At 36.4% G+C, this 18,494-nt stretch overlaps 1 protein-coding gene across 1 annotated transcript in view; it reads left to right on the top strand.

Moving 5' to 3' along the window:
• The first annotated feature begins 289 nt into the window (after positions 1-289).
• LRRC2 (leucine rich repeat containing 2) overlaps positions 290-18,494 on the top strand; it is a 65,100-nt gene continuing 46,895 nt past the window's right edge. Inside the window, exons 1-2 of the mRNA XM_054288453.1 lie at positions 290-414; positions 12,034-12,244. Coding sequence (XP_054144428.1) covers positions 290-414; positions 12,034-12,244 — 336 coding nt within the window. The remainder of the gene's footprint in view (positions 415-12,033; positions 12,245-18,494) is intronic.

The raw sequence follows: 18,494 nt of genomic DNA, 5'->3' as shown, positions 1-18,494 counted from the left end.
AATGTAAGGAAAATTCAATGTGTAGCTGTTGCCATGGATTTTATGTAGAAATGAATTGTATGCTACGTTGTATGCTACATTGATGTATGCTACATTGATTACTGCCAGCACAAAACCCTTGATAAATCGGACAAGATGGGAATCGTACTATGTTAATAGTTCTTATGACTTCAGCTCTTTTCCCCAGACAATTTTAATGAAACCTGATAGTTTGGAGCTTTATTTTTCTCATTATTCCTTTTTCTGAAGAATTGGTTTGCTTTTGCAGGAGAAGCTTAATGTCAACAATATGGGGCATCAGGTGATAATTTTTGACTTTTCTGTCATAAGAGGACTGTGGGAAACTCGAGTTAAGAAGAGCAAAGAACGTCAGAGGAAGGAGAAAGAAAGATTAGAACAAAGTGCATTGGAGAAGTAAGACAACTTTTGTGTTATTAATTTTAACCAAATATGTTCTTAGTATCCACTAACATTGCCATATACTAAATATAATAAATAGAAATATATGTAACAAATATGATAAATATACTAAAAAATAATTGTTGATTATTAAAATTTAGGGGTTTGGATTTCATTTCAGTGACATCTTACTTCCTTTCCTCATGTGATAGTTAGAGAAATGCAGCACAAACAATACTTATGTTTCATTAGTTTCTGCTCTTTCCTATGTAGATCATGCTATATTAATGATATATTTTATTGTTTACCATAGACATAAATTGAAGAGAAAAATAACATATTTTTGTACCTTTCTCTTTTAATATACTGCATAAAAGTAGAAATTATAGATTTAGTGAACATATGCTCACAGGTTTCAGTACTAAGAGATACTTTACATATTTTATTGTGTTGAGAGAAGAAAGAAAAGGAGTAAAAGAAGTGGACATATTCAATTGCATCTGAATAGGTAGTATCAAAGAGAATAAGAATTATTATGTTATTTTTTCTTGGGGTATTAAAGAAGACTTTGATTACAGTGCTTATACCCAATGATAATTTTATTGCTTTTATTATACTGAATTTATATTTTCTTTAAACAATATTTTGTTTCCCATAAGACACTGTTAAATATTAAACTGCATTGGAAAGTTTGAAAACATAGGATTTATCAATTTCCTCCCTCTGAGAAGAGAAAAAAATAGAAATCACGTTCTGTTTTAAAGATAAAACGCACAGGGTAAAACAGTGCCCTTGTTTAAGAGCACAATTGCATTGAACCTTTGAGTGGTGTTTCAGCGCTCTCAGGACACCCTCACTAGTGGATTCTCACTGCCAGGGCAGCTGCACTGGCGACAGAGCAGGAGGAGACCAGGATAACACAGAGTCTGACCGTCCTTTCCGTGGGACCTTTCACTTCAAAACAGCCATAGCAACAGTCTTGGTTTTCCCACCTCTACCAAAGCTTACAATAAAAACTGTAATCCTAACAAAAACAGAAGAAAAAAAAGGAAAAAAGAAGTTCACCCTTCAGATTGAACTCTCTAGCAAGGATAAGCATTCATTTTGGTGTGAGCTGTGTCCTGGTTTCAAGTAGGATAGAGTTAGTTTTCTTCTTAGTAACTGGTACAGTGCTGTGTGTTGGATTTAGTATGAGAATAATTTTGATAACGCACTGCTGTTTGGATTGTTGCTAAGTAGTGCTTATGCTAAGCCAAGGACTTTCCAGCGTTTCATTCTCTGCTGGTGAGGGGCTGAACAAAGAGCTGGCAGGGAGCACAGCCAGGACAGCTGACCTGAACTTGATATTCCATACCATAGAACTTTCTTCTCACTATATAAATTGGTGGAATTGACCAGAAGAGAGTGATTTTGCTCTTCAGAAATCAACAAGGAGTGTGTCAGCAGGTCATGAGCAGTTGTATTTGACATAATTTATTTATCTTGGGTTTTCTTTCTCTCTTTTCATTATTATTATTGCAATGAATATTAATATTATTATCATATTTTACTTTGTTTCTATTATTAAACTATTCTTAACTCAATGCTGAAGTGTTACTTTTTTATCCTGATTCTTCTGCCCAGGCAGATACTGGGGGTGCTGGGGAGAAAATGTCTGTGTGGTACTTGGTTACCATTTGGGGTTAAGCCATGACAGCTGAGAGATGGATGTTTGCTGTTTCCCTTATGGTAGAAAGCACAAGTGAAAGGACTTGGGATTCAACTTGATCAAACCTTATTTCTGTCCTAATGTGGACAACATGTCAAAATTCCCCTGCCACTTTTTTTTTTTTTTTGGTTTTGCTTTTCTGTGGTGCAGAAGATAACTTTTGAGTTCACTAGTACAAAAGCAAATGATGCATGGTAAGTTCTCTCTGTAAGAGGGAATAAGAGTAGCCTTATGTCCTCTGAGATAGCTAATTTGAGCTCCCATGGCTTTTGTCGGTTAAGAATATGTTAAGAATAAGCTCTTATAGTGACTTGTCTTTTCCATGAAACCAATGCATTCGCCCTGTTTTTTTCTGCCTGTAGTTAATTATTTTAGACACACTTTTACGTGAAAGAGTGGAGCTTCACCACTTTTTCTGCCTTTTTCCTACTAATGAAGTCCAAATTAATTCTCTTATCTTCCCATACCACTCAAAGATAGGAAATTTGAGCTATAATGCACAGAAATAAGAGTTCCCAGGTGCACCCGCTGCATGTGCAAAGGATATTTTTCTTCCTTTAAATAATTGCAATTTATGTATTGTACTTTGTTTAGTTGTGTGTCTTCATGTACTCAGATTGCTTTCCAGTTAGTTCTACTTGTAGATCTCCTGGAAAAAAAAGGAGGAAATACATTAGACTTTGTCTCCTGAGTATGAGTGATCAGTATTTCACCCACTGAAACAAATGGCAAAGTTCATGTTCATTCTCATGGTGCAGGCCTTGTAGAATGGTCAAAGCTGATAGAATAATGGTCAAAGTAATAAGAATATTAGTAATAATATGCCAAATTCAGTTAAAAGAAAATCCTCTTTGTTTTATGAGGTGTGCAGTGACCACTGGCATTTAGGTCCTAAATGTCAGCTCACAAGTTATTTCTTATGTGCTTTTCAGTGCTCTCAAATGTTGGACCAAAAATATGAGAACACTTTGCTGATTTTTAGCTTGAAAGTATAGATAAAATTGTATTTCTAATTAAATAATAGAAGTAATGTTTCCATGTATAAATAGATTTCATTATTTTATGGAGTTCTACATTGACTAAATTCAGGTATCATACTCAGAGATTAAAATTTTACTATTGTCGGGTAGGTCCACTGAAATCAATGCAAGTTCATACTGTGCCACAGTAAGAAAGTACTTTTGATCCAAAATGATTATTCCCAAAAGATATTTAGAGAGGGGACTTTCCTGAAATGAAGACTACATTCTAGCATTTGAGGCTCTAGATATTCACTTTTGTCAGAAGTCAGAGTGAATTCTTAATTAGTGTTGAAATTAATAGAGTTTCTCTGCAAATACACTCATGCAGCAGAGTTTGGAATCTGGCCTTTATGGTTTTTTTTTTTTTGTTTTGTTTTGTTTTGGTTTGGTTTTTTTTGGTATTTGTTTCTGTTTTTGTGGGGTTTTTTTAAACATTTTTCCTCAAAGAGGTTATAATTTGCTAATGCCTTTGAGATTGTGCAGTTCCTTTATATACTGTGCTACTATGTAAAATGACCTGATAATATGCAGTGAAATGTAGTACGTATTATTTGAGGACAAATTCCCAGTCAGCCTCTAGGGACCTCTGTTTGCCTTGGGGCAAGGTAATTTAGTTCATGTAGCCTCATTAAACTGTAAGTTGTAAGATAATTTTTGACAGAAGATTTTCTTCAGAGGAAAATCCCACAAACGAATGAAATGCTTCAGCTGAACATTAATGGTGAGGTCTTGTAAAGATTTGTTTACAAGGTAGATGTTTAAGCAACTGGCCAGTGAAAGCTAATTCTGGACAACCAACTACTGAGAATACTGGCCTTCTGAGGTACTGGGATCAGGTAAATTTTCTTTATGGACTTAATTAGGTCCTTTTTTTCCTCTTTGGTTTTGTGGGACTGTGAAAGTGTGGCAGTTTAAAGAACACATGTAAACCAACAACTGAATATAAAACAAAAAGAAATGGAACAGTTTTGGGTAGGCTTATTTTCATTTTATCTTCTTGGTCCTGTCAGACAAGTCCATTAAAAATCTCTCATAGGATATGAACCACAAACTGATAAAAAAATTGTGCACTGTCCTGAGATTTTCTATGTTTATGGAAGTGCATATTATGGAAAGAAGCATGTATTTATAGCACTATTTTATATTTAATCTTCTAGATTTTTGTAGTGGTGATCTTATGTTAAAGCCATCTTTTATTGTTCCCCAAAGTCCTGAATGCTTGATGACCTTGATGTGGTATGATGATTTTCCTCATTGAGATTTCTTTTTTACTTGTTTTCTTTTATCATTTTTTTCCTTTTTTTTAGGGAAAAAAGAAGAATGTTTATAGTTAGTTTTTTTTTTTTTTTTGAGGGATGGCAACATGTTTGCTATTTGTGTGAGAAGTAGGTAAGATAAATCTGAAGGCTAACAAATTAAACATCTCAGTGAGGAAATGCCAGAGCTGTTTGCCCAGATTAGCTATCTAAATCTTTGCTGTGAACTGGCACAGTCTTTTCTGTCCACCAACAAACATGCAGCAAAAATAAAAGTTTGTTCAGCTATTTCTTCCGCTGTCTCTTCTTCAAAAATTTCTTCTCTAAGTCTGGCTATGTGTATGTAAGTCAATGTGCATGTATTATTTTTTGAGTTATATATCTCTTGAAGATTAAAAATAAAAAGCAACAAGAAAACTACACTTTGCTGGCAGACTGACTTTTCTTTCCCCCCGAGAGTTTACAAGTTTAATTAAAAATATATGTCTCTATCACTCTGCCAAACTTCAGTGTTATAACTCTATTTATACCTTAACTAAGATTTCATTTGTTATGTTTATCTTTATTCTCCTACTCAATACCCAATGCAGAACTTTTTCCAAGCTAGTCTAAAACTGGAGCTGGCAGTCTCTTGGCCGCAAACACAAATTGCAGTTAACAGTTTTGGTTTTGATTTTCAGCACTAATAAAAACACTGTGTTATTTGCCTTTGTTTGTAGGCACTTGTGCATACAGACCATGTGTCTAAAGTAATGCACAGCAGTGCATTGTAAGACAAAAGCTGATGTTCAGCCACAATCCTTTAAATTGCATGGAAGAGCCTGGCAGTGATACTGAAATTGAATCAATCCAATTGAATTTGAAGCAAATGTTACTCATCCATCAGGAATATTATTCTGGGCTGAGCTCCAGTTCTACTTTGATGGTCTTCTAAAAATTCCATAGGATTATTTAATGATCCTGTGCAGCTAGTGACTCTGATTTAAACATTGCTCAGGAGTTCTAAACTGATATCACCATGTAGTGTCCCAGTCAATTCTTGTGCCCTGGCTTAGAGGAAAGAGTGCCATCTAACGAAACTTCCTTTCCCTACCTAGGAATCACAGCTTTCCTCCAAGTCAGACATTGAGCAGAGTACACCTGCTGAAGGAAGAGCAATTGAAAGAAACTCAGTTACTCCTCATTTGCTTTGGTGGCTCTGAAATCCCTACCCATGCACACTTCTTTTCCAAATTGGTTGCTCCTTTGAAGGGTCCAATCACTGGGATTATTGTAGAGTAATTCTTTGCATCAGGTTGATTAGATCCATTTTTTTGCTGGAGAAAATAAAATTTCAAGAAGGGAACTACCATGTCCTTGAAAAGAAATATGTACAATAATAATGAAAAATATATGCTGTGAATCTTCTGAAGGTCCACTCCAATAGTGAAGTAGCATTTGGGAAATGATTACCTGAAGAGGAACACAGCACTAACCAAAATGAAAATACTTGAATCTTCTGTTTCCCTGCTGATCTTGTTTCATAACTGCAACATATTGTCCTGAAAGCTTACTGTAAAAAGGCAATATATTGGAAAATAACTTGCCAGAGTAAAATTTCTCTATACCACATACATCTGCGTTAGTGACAGGTGTGCTTTTGTGTTACAGATATATAGGTATGAAACTTAACGTTCCTTTTGTTTTTGACAAACATAAGCAGCATGCAACCAGCCTTTTTTAAAATTAGGGGAACTATTTGTATGATTGAAGAGGAAATACTATAATAGTTAGCTAAGTTGGAGCCTTACATCTCATCTGGGCCCTTTGTCCAAGAAAAATATTTCTCGTATTCATAATCCCACCTAAATTAGGCTTGACTTTAGTGCCTTCATTTTTCTTACTATTGAAAATAATTGTGGCTTTTTTTTTTAATCTGACTTTAACTGCTTGATCGAGGCCTAGAGGAAGATGAAAATATTTTATTGTTAAATAGTATTAAAAGAATATAAACTTCAGGAGAGCTGAGGTTTTTTAACTTATTTGTCATATGTGGAAATGTCTTTCTGGAATATTAGGAGTCTTTAAAGTGCCAAGACCAAATATTACTTCTTAAATGTATATTAGTAATTAAAAGATTATTTTATTTGTGTGAATATCTCTTTTCTTTTTGCCTCAATGGTTTAGATGCCTTTTCTTTTAGATATCTTTCCTAAAGATTCACGTAACAGCCTCCTGATATGACAAAAATGGTGAAAATTCTGTATAATTTGAGGATTGTCACTAAATGAAGATTTTAAAAGGTATTTATTTTCATAATGATCCTTTAAAAAGTACCATCATCTCAATTTTTGGACAATGACAGAGCAGAATGACAGCCATGTAACCAAATAGATCCCTTTGGTTTGGTCTCAACAGAACCTGCAAATTTACAGCTTTGTCATCTTTTCTTCATGATACACACTGGCTTGATATAATTTGCAACTCTGGGCCAGTAAGGCTCATAGTGATTAATTTGGGTGGTATGTAACTTGAGGGTAAAGCCAGGTGTTGTAAATTATTAGACTCTTTGCCCATGGGAAATATAATGTTTTCATTCTGAGATGTACTGTACAAAATCATGCACTTTCGTAGCTCCATTATTAATTCACCTTCCATCTGTTCTAAATGTGCTTGTATATGATACCTGCATTCTTTAAAAGCCTAACAGAGCATGTTACCATAACTTAATGTACAAGTAAAGAGAAAATTTGACACAGGATTTCCATATCAGTGTGCAATATACATGCTGAGTTCCCTAGTAGATTTGATTTTTAACCCCTATCTTTCTTCTGAGGTAAATCACGGACTGATTTGCTTAACAACCATTTTTGCTGTATATATTTTGGCTAGCAATGACCTCCTGACTTTTGTGTTTTATACATGTTATCAGCAGACTGTCAGAGGGCAGTTTGTTTTTCCTGCTTTAATGTAACTCCCTTCTTAGCACTTTTTAAATTCCTTGCTTTGAGAGAGTAAAATTTTAGACCCTCTGAGCGCTCTACTCTAGTGTTCCTGGGGTCTACCTGACAGAGCCAGCACTTATGAGTAGTAATGCAGCTTACCTTTTACTTTATTAATGCAGCTTACTTTATTTTTTTATTTACTTACTTTTTTATTAAGACCTCTTATTTCTGTTTAAGTTTCTAACATTCTTAGAATTTATACTGCCAGGAATGAGCCAGTCATTTTTTGGGCTTGAAAGAAGAGCAGTGAACACAAAATTCCCCATTTTGTATTGCACTTTGTGCATTTTTTTTCAGTGCACTAAAGTATGCACTGAGTGAAATATTTATTGCTTTGATAGAAAATGAAGGAATTCCATGGAAATGAGAGGGTAGTAATGCAGAATTAAGCTTCAGAGAAGGACAGAAAACTTTATCTGGAGGACTGGAGAATGTCAAAAAGAGCAGAACAGCAGTTGTAAGTAAAATCTGGAATATTTTAGATAAAAGGAATTCTACTCGTTTGATCCTATGATCCTTATGGCTCCTGCCCCTTATTTGTTCAGATAATTTTTCTCTCTTCCTTGAAATTCAGTTAACACCTTCCCCATACCACTTCACCTCCTAGCCCTACAGAGCTTTTATATCTATATAGCTATACTCACTGGTACACAAGTTTTGGAAACAAAATATGAGTAGGTGTTTTGTGTCTTGTTTATTTTTCCATATAGTATATGGAACTATTGTTTGGTAGCTTTTCCTAGCAACCTCTTGCTATTGCAATATCCACACTCAGTTGTGTTGATATTTTCTGTAGTACAAATGACAGATTGTTAAAATCAACACTAAAAATTGAATTGCCTTATATGTCAAAGCATCTGAAAGGTTTTTGAACTATCATGTCTTCTGGTATGGAAAACTCTGTCATCTCAGCACTTCTAGACTACAGCTGGTGGGGATACCCTTAGCAGGGCTTGGTGGTATCAGATATTTGGATATTTCTCCCTCAGAAAATTCAGAAATATTAGCCACAACTTGGTTACATATCACAGTGTGGGCTAAAGAGCTGTATCTGCTTTAACCTATTTTCTTGGTTTTGTTGTATTAAGTAAACTCAGACAATATTTGTTGAGATATTGTGAACAGCTGGTGAACTGTGCTAACACCTTGACTGCGCTAACATCTTGACTGTGCTAACACCTTTAGTTCACTCTAGGGGCTCCCTGGACTGAATGGTTTTCTGTCGGTCCAGTCTATTTTTTCTTAACTCACTTATATATCACAGCTTGCTGTGGTATGAAACATTCCACAATGCAGTAGACACTGAGAGAAACTAGGAGATTTATTTCAAATATATTTTAGTATTCTCACACCTCCCCTACTGATACTTTTTAACACCTGGAATTCTTCCAGATGTTGACTTGTGAAGTAGATCTTGATCTCTCTAATGAAAACTGAAGCCAAGAATGAATAACATTTCTGCAGCTATCAATAACTTCTATAACTATTCCTTTATTGCTCCTTTCATATTTTGAGAAGTTATTCCCATCATCTTTGTGAAACTTCCTTAATCTGATATGCTGCAAATCCTTTTCCTACTCATTTGTATACCTGCAGTAACTTCATTTGCTTTTTTGATGTTTATCAGAGCTCATGTGTCTTTCCAATTTTTTTCATTTGAAGGTAAATAAAATTTTATCTTTTAAAAAATATTTCTGTAATTTTTGAAATAAGGGACAAAGGGATCCTTACTGTCTTTTCATTAGAATGAGCTTAGTCTGAGTTTGTCCTGTCTTCCTATAGTCTGTCAACACTTTATCCAGCGAGCTACCTTTTAACCAACCTCACTGTTAATTCACCTCCTGAAATATTTGTAGAAGGTGCTTTTCTGTGCTTTCCCTTGATAAAGATATCACTTACAGTGCATTGCAGTCATTGTTACAGAAGGGGCTTTCTGCAGTTCTCTTATGTTCCATGTGTAGCGTGCTGCTCCTTGAAACTCTCCTCTGGTGGTCCCTCAGGCTTGCTTCTCTAATAAATGGTTATATGTATTTTCCAAAAGTGTAGAAAGTGCCTGCAGTGTGTTCCTGTGCTCTGTGTCTTTACCACTGCTGTGCTCTCTGCTTCCAAGTCTCTCCAAAATCCCCTGAGATTTCTGTAAGTGCCACAATATGTACAACTGTCTCAATACCTTTCTATCTAGGCATGCAGTTTTGCTCTCTAAAGACTTTTTTGGAGAGCATTAGGTCATCTATGACTTTTAATCTGTGCTACTATATTTCCATAAGAGTGCTCTACACTGCGGTTTCATATCTTGTTATGAGTGTCCGAAAATAATTTATTTCAACAAGATTTTGAGACAAGCTTCTTTCACCTAAGTTTGCAATGGGTTTCTTGCATGTGGCTTAAAACCAGACATTCTGGTTTTAATCCTGACAAATCTGGGAGTCTTTTATGATGGAACCATGACATTAGTGGACAGGGGCAAAGCAATTGACATCATCTACCTGGACTTATGCAAAATGTTCAATGCTGTCTCGCATGCCATGTTTGACTCTAAATAGGGGGTCATGGATCTGAGGGATGGACCCTCTGGTGGATAAAGTCCTGGCTGGGGGGCTGCATGCAAAGTGTTGTGGGCAGTGGACCAATGACCAAGTAATGAGTGGTGTCCCTCAGGAGTCAGCGCTGGGGCCAAGGCTGCTCAGTATCTCTGCTTTGGCAACATGGACAGTGGGATCAAGGGTACCCTTAGCAAATTCACTGACAACACCAAGCTGTGTGCTGCAGTCATGCTGGAGGGAAGAGATGCCACCCAGAGGGACCTTGACAGGCTTGAGAGGTGGATTTGTGCAAAACTCATGAAATTCAACAAAGTGAAATGCAAGGTGCTTCACCTGCATTGAGGTGATCCCAGACATATTACAGGCTAAGCATGGAATTGATTGAGAGCAGTCCTGAGAAGACTTGCAGGTGATATTTGAGAAAAAACTAAATATGAGCCAGCAATGTGTGTTTACAGTCCAGAAAGCAGCTGCCTCCTGAGCATCAAAAGCAGGTCAGGGGAGGTGATTCCATTCCCTTGCTCTGCTCTTGTGAGACTCCACATCCAGCTCTGGAGCCCCCAAAATAAAGACAATATGGACTTGTTTGAGAAAGTCCAGAGGAGGCCATGAAATTGATAAGAGGACTGGAGCTTGTGATAAGAGGACTTGTGAAGACAGGCTGAGAAACTTTGGGTGGTTCAGCCTGGAGAAGAGAAAGTTACTTGGAGATCTCATAGCAACCTTCTATTATCTGAAGAGGGGCTACAAGGAAGCCAGAGAGTCTCTCTGTCAGAGACTGTAGTGACAAGACAAGGGAGAATGCCTTCAAACTGAGAGTAAGTTTAGACTAGATATTAGGAAGAAATTCTTTACTGAGAGGGAGATGAGGCACTGAAATAAGTTGCTCAGAGAAACTATGGATGCCCCATCCCTGGAAGTGTTCAAGGTTCATTTGTGGCTGAGGGGAGAACTTGAGCAACCTGGTCTAGTGGAAGGTGTCCCTGCCCATGGCAGTGGGGTTGGAAATAGATGATCTTCAGCATCCCTTCCAGCCCAAATAATTCTATTATTTCATGATTCTGTTTCATGTGACTTTTTTTTTTTTTTTTACATCCTAGCATTGTAGAGAAGAACCCCATGATTAAGTGGTAATATGTGTAAAAATTTTGTTACTTTCTATTTGAACTTAATAAATTTGCATGTGTTTCTCTTTCTGGGACATAACGCATTTGCTTTCTCTAGGGCTACTTTATCCTGAACTTTGTGTCCTCCTTAAGCTCTCAGTTTTCTTCAATCCTTTAGATTAAAGTTTCTGTCAGAGGATGGAGATGGCATAAATGAGTCTTATGTACCACAGGATATGGAATTCAAAGTGTGAAGTCAGATTTATGACACAAGGGACAAGGGACCCTGCAGAGTCTTGTTTTGGTGTAAGAAAGGCTTGTTTTAGTTAATCAACCAGTTCTTTAATTGACTAAACTGAAATAAATCTCTCCTAACTAAAAGCATGAACTCTTGACAATGCTTAATTATACCAAATTGAATTTGCACCTGAAGCTATGAGAAAAAGGTTGCTGTGGAGGTGATGTAGAAGCTACACTGAAACTGAATCTGAAATCAGTTGGCATGTGATAACTTTGAGCTTTACCTTCTAAGAAGATATTGGTGTAAAAATTAAAATATATCATTATACTTGACCCAGAAAGGGCAGGGGAAAAAGGCACTTCATATATTTTTTTCCCCAAAGAAAATGTTTTCCTATATCACCAGAAACTTGATTTTGTTTATGCATGTAATTTGTTCTGTGAGAATATATTTCCTATCCTACCAAAATAAAGGGTATAATTTTTGCTCTTTTCTGTAAGAGTTTGCTCTGTCTCCACTTTTCTGTTATTCTCTGGGTCTCACTGTTTTATAGTCAGTGAATGAAATCCTGATCACTTGAAATCTGTATGTAAGTCTAGAAAATCTTAGCGTAACTCCAGGAAATGCATATTTTCTTAGTATACATATATAAAAAATAGTCAATACCTTAGAAGAATAATTATATTTAATTAAGTACTTCTGCAAACACAGATTAAACTTTAGAACTTACCTGCCATGTTTTTTTCACATGAGCATTTTTTGGTACTATTTCAGGATAAAACAGGAATGGAATTTTATACTAGAGTGCCGTAAGAAAGGTATTCCTCAATCAAAATACCTCAAGAATGGCTTTGTGGACACCAACAAGAAGAACCTGGACACCCATGGAAAGAATCCTCAGCTCAAGAAGAGCATTGCCTTGTCAGATGGAGTAAATAAAGAACAAAACAAGTTTATTTTTCAGCTTTCTGGAGAACAGTGGACGGTAAATCTAACAGAATATATGTTTCTGTTGCTGAAGAGTTTGGATTTCTTAGACTGTATATTTTAATCTCACCCTTTTTAAGGCAAATAAGAAATTGATGCTTTTACTCAGTGTTAGAAGTGACCAAAAGTATTTTCTACCTCAGCCTGAACTAGTGGTTTCGTTTTCAGGTATGAGTATTTTAAATTCTCTGCTGATACATGTAATTCATCCCCCTCAAAAATTTTGGTATGGGCAATAATATTGCAAGGTCTCTTTCTCTAAAATTCCCCAGTGCACGAAGAGACATGAAAATAATATTTGTTGGCTTATTGCTGTCTTCTACTAATCAGAGATCTGTGTTATTGCTCTAATGGTGTGATAACACTTTCTCAAGCTCTGCTCAGTTTAAAACTAATATTAGCATCAATCCACAAGGGTCCTACTGAAAAAATGCCACATTTGAATTGCAGATATGTTTGATGTGAAATAGCAGCTTGAAGGTAAGACATGAATTAGTGCTGGCTTGAAATTGAGCAAGTGGTGGGTTACAGCTAGCCTGAAGATTTCTGGAGTTTTAAAAGCTTTGATTGAACTCTATTTGTTATTAATGATAAAGTGAAATTAAAATTTTGAATTTTTCATGTGGTACTGTCATTCGAAAAAATAGAAGTCAAAATGTTGATAAAGAAGCTAGAATTATTTTTTGATTTTCCTGAATTGTAACTTTATGCTAGATTTGACCTTGAATCTCATGGTGGTTTCTTTTTCAGTTTTCATTTTTCTTTCTTGCTTTAATTGCCTTCTGAATAAACATACAATATTTGAAATTTCTGGGCTATAGAAAAACCTGATTCCCATTCAGTTCTTCTAAGGAGACTCTTTCTTCAACTGATACCAATCACTGACCTGGTAGGACTGCTTGTTGGGGTGCTACCACATCTCTTCATTCAAGAACTTGGGATTTTGAAAATGATGTTTAAGATGTGTAGTTAAATACTGCATTCTTTTGGGTATTGTAAACCTTAGTTAACAGGTACTTTAGTTTAGAGGTACTTTAAGAAAAAAAAAAAAAAACCAAGAGAAAGGGATTATAGCTACTTAGACACTGATATAGTAGAACCTGCAAATATCCTCAGTGTATCAGGGCGTAGAGAGTTGCATAATTCTCTGTTGCTTATTCCCTTTAGTCAAACCATTAAAATTTTGCTTTGGCATCATAAACTAGGCTGTACATTAGGAGGCAAAATCAAACATGCACGTGTTGTTATGTTTTCCAGAATATTTAATTTTAATTTGATGTTCTGAAAAACTCCATTTAAGAGAAATTGATGTACTGTTATGTATATTATGCCACTTTGAGCAGTACATTCCTAACCACCGTGGGTTTTGATATCTTCTTATCAGATGCTCAGTGTGTCCATATGAAACAGCCCTCAAGTCTCATTGTCTAGCTCTAGCCTAGCTAAAGTGGGTTTCCTGTTTCAACAACAAACTTACATAGTTCAGATGTCTGCAGACAAAAATACAATAACAGCTGATTTATTTAGATCAGTGCTCCTTTAAAGTTGAAATGTCACTTTCTAACAGATGACAATTATTTTAAAGGTGTGAAAACTCACTTGACAAAGTTCTGAAAGAAGTGTATATCCACTTACTGCAGAAATTTACGTCTCTTATACAAATCGCACCACTAATTTTACTTTTTAAAATCTGAACTGTTTTTTCTGAACCAAAGAGAGAATCAGATACTATCATGTTTTCTCCTATTACTTTCTCACAAAAAGAAACTATTCACATGTAAGCAAAATGAATTTTCAGACTATAAAACCAATGCTGCACAGTCTGGCAATCTGCACATGAATAAAATATGTGGACATATGACAATTTTCTCAGAGAAGTCTGTCTGTTATGTAGCTGAGAGCTGTGGTGTCAATTGTTGTTTAGGTTCTTTTTATGTGTTTTGCGCACAAATGCATCTATGAGTTGAAAGTTTCGGTGATTAAGCACTCAGGGAATTGGAGAAGTCAGAGCTGGGATTACCTGTGCAGATTTATGGGCACATAACAAGCTGGATTTGCTGTTGACTGGCCACTTACCATTGGCAGCAGCAAACAGCACAGTCCTGTAAAGTATCCATTTTGGGACCAGCTGCTGAATCTTCTATCTTCCTTTTACCTGATAAGTATTTCTATTATGTTTCCCCTTTTCTCCCATCAATAAAGCAGTAATATATCCTCTAGACAGTTGATAGCTAAATCTGAGTAGGTTGTTGGTGTGACTTAGAGGTTTAATTTTGAGAACAAGGCTTGCTTCTGAGCTATACCATTTCTTTTTATGGATGCTGGGAAGCTAAGTCACACAGAGGAGTAATCCCCAGCATAGGGATGTGGCTTTAACACATCCTTTTCGTAGGTCAGAGTGCCCAGGCTGTCTAGATGGTAAAAATGTAGCCTGGTTGGAAAGAAGCTGCTGCTTTGTGCTCCATATTCATATAGCATCTGGCTTACTGATACTGCATTGTTGAGTAGGAGGTTAAAAAGGGAATTTTGTGATGGAATCATAAAATTGTTTTGCCTGGAGAAGACTCTTAAGTTAATTCAGAAAAACTATTGGCCTAGCAGTTGAGAGATGTAGTCATTGGCTTTGGTTATGCTTCAGCAAAAGCCCCATGAGGCTATCTGGCACCTGGAGAACATGGTCTCTCCTTATCTCTGAGGATACCCTGCACAGCAGAGTACTTGTGGATACATAACTATATTCACCCAGTCACAAGAGTTTGGGATAGCTTGAGTAAATATTTTGAAAATAATCTAGGTCATGCCTTTTTGAAAATAATGTCAGACGCTCTTCTGAGAACGTTAGTGAAGGTGAAAATCAGAGCAGATCACATCTTTTGAATTCCTAATAGGAATTCCTTCCTTTTAGACTTTGTGCCACCTTTTTCCCCACTTCTAAAATATTGTTTATATGATAATGTATTTTCACTAGGTGGAGACCCACTGTTCCTTATAAAGTAATTATTTTAACACATCTGAGAAAAGATAAAGATCTTTGACATCAACAAATAGTAAGGGAAAAAAGGGTAATAATTTTGTAATCATTAGCCTTTAACACTTTCTGGTATATTTCTACTTTTAGTGTTCATGACTCCTTAAAGGCATATATTTCTATGAAGAAGATGAAAAGAGTGAGCGATTTACGGATTTAAAGCCAAAGTGTGGCTTTAAATTATGACACAATGTTAAAGTAGACAGGGGAGCATTGCAGTTTGTGCTTTTAACAAAGGTAGAGTGACAGTGAGATCAGTGAAAAGAGACCGGAAATAAGAAGAATCGAGTACAAATCAGGTTTTCTTAAAAGCAAGAATAACAGTCTTAAACATGATACAGCTAGCACTGGTCATGCCTTGAAAGAGATAACTATAGAAATGAAAATGACCTTGATTCCAGGAAAACAAAAGGAGAAAATGTTAGATTGCAAGAGCGAATGACACACTACAGTGTTCTGTGTAGCTCATGTGAAAGTAAAAAGCTCACCCCAAAAAATACTAGGTTAGACAAGTAGGCACAAAGTAGTAGCTAAAGAGCCCTGAACTTAATTTTACAGCATATGAATTCTGAAAAACATGTTTTCTCTTTATGCAGACCCTTATTCAAGTCCCTCTGAATCTGAAAGACATTTTGTAACTCGGGTTGTGGTTTCCATGCCTGTCCATGTAGTTAGCCAGTGGTTGATAACTACATTTATGACGTAATATTACTTGTCAAAGCTCCATCTGGCTGGGGCTGTTTGACAACAACCTTAAGGTTCAGGGATCCTTGTCTCCCTTTTACATATTGGACAAATATTTTAGGCTGGACACTAGGGAAAAGTTCTTCACAGAAGGAATGATTGGGCATTGGAATGGGTTGCCCAGAGAGTTTGTGGAATCACGGTCCCTGAAGATGTTTAGGAAAAGAGTAGATGTGGCACTTGGTGCTGCGGTTTGACAAGGTGGTGTTAGGTCATAGGCTGGACTCAATGATCTTAAAGGTCAGTTGAGTTTCAGCTAGTTAATTCTGTGATTCTCTGGTTCTGTGACTCAAGTGTCCACCTCCCATGGGTGTGCATTTCTGCCAGCTGGGGACAGTAATGAATCAGTATTTGCAGTTAGGTAAGAAAAAAGCATACCATAAAAAATTGTCTGGTCTCATAATCACAGAATCACAACCTGACATTGTAAATGAAATTGGACGGGTTTTCACTTCTTTTTCTCTTTTAATAAAAAAGGGGCAGCATCTGGTTGTATTGCCCCAGCAGTGAGTCTGCTAGTTCTTCTTCTGTTTGCAAAACATTTGGGACTTTGAAAGCATGACAGTGATATGTTGTGCCACAAGTAATTTCATGTTTCCAAGGTATGTTCCAGAAAAATAAAATTACTTATGTGAGAGTTTTACTGGCAAAACCACTGTGAAATATATATATATATATGTGTGTGTATCTATGTTTAGATTATAGACCTTTGAATTTTGTGTTTGAATTGGATGCCTAGGAAAAAAAAGCACAATTGATGCAACACTTGAGAACCTCTGTACACATAAACATGTATCTACTCAACTAAATTAGTCTTCAGAGAAACAGCACCATTAGAACTAGAAACTGAGGCAAAATAATGCCATGAATATTCATATGAATTTTTAAACTAAATCACTTTAACTCTGGTTTTCCCCTCTGAGTGTTTGCTTTCTGCTATTAATTAATGAATGTTTATTCTCTAGCGAATCAGTGAATTTTAAATATTTTTCACAAAACATTCAGGATAAACAAATTTTTAAATGCTGTGATATCAATATTGGCAGAGGAAAGCTGATGATGCTCCTTAAATATAGAGTAGGACTGCTCTCGGCTGTGCTACTTTTCCTAAGTAGAGGATTTGGATGCATACCTACTTTAAAAAACTTTAATGTCAGATGTGCAAGTAAGTGAGTGGTGGTAAAATTCTTTACTCATGAATCATGATTTTCTTGCATTTAATTTCCTCACAAAACAAGGCAGTAAATTACTATATTTGTATTTATTCTCACAATTTTATTGTCTAACATAATATGTATTTTCACAGAGAACAGAAAATTTCCATTTGTTATTCCCAACTGTTTCTCACGCTGATGTATTTATTTCCTACAAAGGGTCAAAAACATTGCTGCATTGAATGGACAGGGAAAATCTCTCTTTCACTTACGTAAATTCCAGAGATTTCCCCCTGGGGAAAAAAAAAAAAACCAAACCAAACCAAACCAAACCAAACCAAAAAAGACATTCCTGACTCAGTCATGACCACATTTATTATTAAAGGCGGTCTCATGACATACTATATGTCATAGAATCAGTAAGGATTGAAAAGACATTTAAGTTCATTGATTCCATCCATTAACTGCCAGGTCCACCAACTAATCAGCGACCCAAAACTCCTGGGGAATGTTTACCTTGGTGGCTCTGCTGGGATGTGATCCCTCTTTGCTTCTGGGCTCCAGCCGGTCAGGAGCTGGGGTGCAAGAGGCATGGGAGAGGCTAAGGGCAGGGTCTCTGCTTGGCCCATAGAAGAGGAGCAGGGGGGTTCTCCTGCTCTGCCTGTTGGCGTGGGCTTTGCCTGCTCTCCTCTTCCTCTCAAGAAGCAACGGGCACAAGTGAGGAGGGTTGGCAAATCATCCTGTTTGATTGACATGGCCACAAAAAGCCCCCCACATTGCTCCCTTGGGACTGTGATGTCCCACCACAGACTTATAAATGCTCATGATTGAAAGGGATGACAAAAGCCAGAGGGTCCAAAAAAGCTCACAGACTTTTATCAGTAAATTACTGTTACAATTTGATATTAAACTGCTCTGCTCAAATAAAGGTGCAAATGAGACCAAATACTGGTATAACACAAATTTTACTTTGTGTACCAAGCTTATTAAGAGAATGGGGAAAAAAAGACTGAGGTGGGGAGGAGGCAGAGAGAGATAAAGTCATAGAGGAGATAGTACAAGCAGAGGATAGCTACCAGTAAGTGCTTCCTTAAAGAATACGCTGCAAATGTTATTAAGCCTTTCCTTACCCCACTTTGCACTTAAATTTTGGTTGTGGTCATAGTCTTTGATCACATTCTTCATCCATGGTGGTAATGTGAACATACCATACAGAGGGAGAAAATAAGGATGAAGCAGAAGAGACAACTCAATAAATCATGTATGAAACAATTACCATTCCAATAATTTAGAAAATAAATCCAGTTAACAGCGTCATTCCA

Source organism: Melozone crissalis, unplaced genomic scaffold (genome assembly GCF_028551555.1).
Source record: "Melozone crissalis strain CALT ecotype California unplaced genomic scaffold, PUWL_Pcris_2 ptg000005l_1, whole genome shotgun sequence".
NCBI lineage: Eukaryota > Metazoa > Chordata > Aves > Passeriformes > Passerellidae > Melozone > Melozone crissalis.
This window is presented reverse-complemented; position numbering and strand designations above follow the sequence as displayed.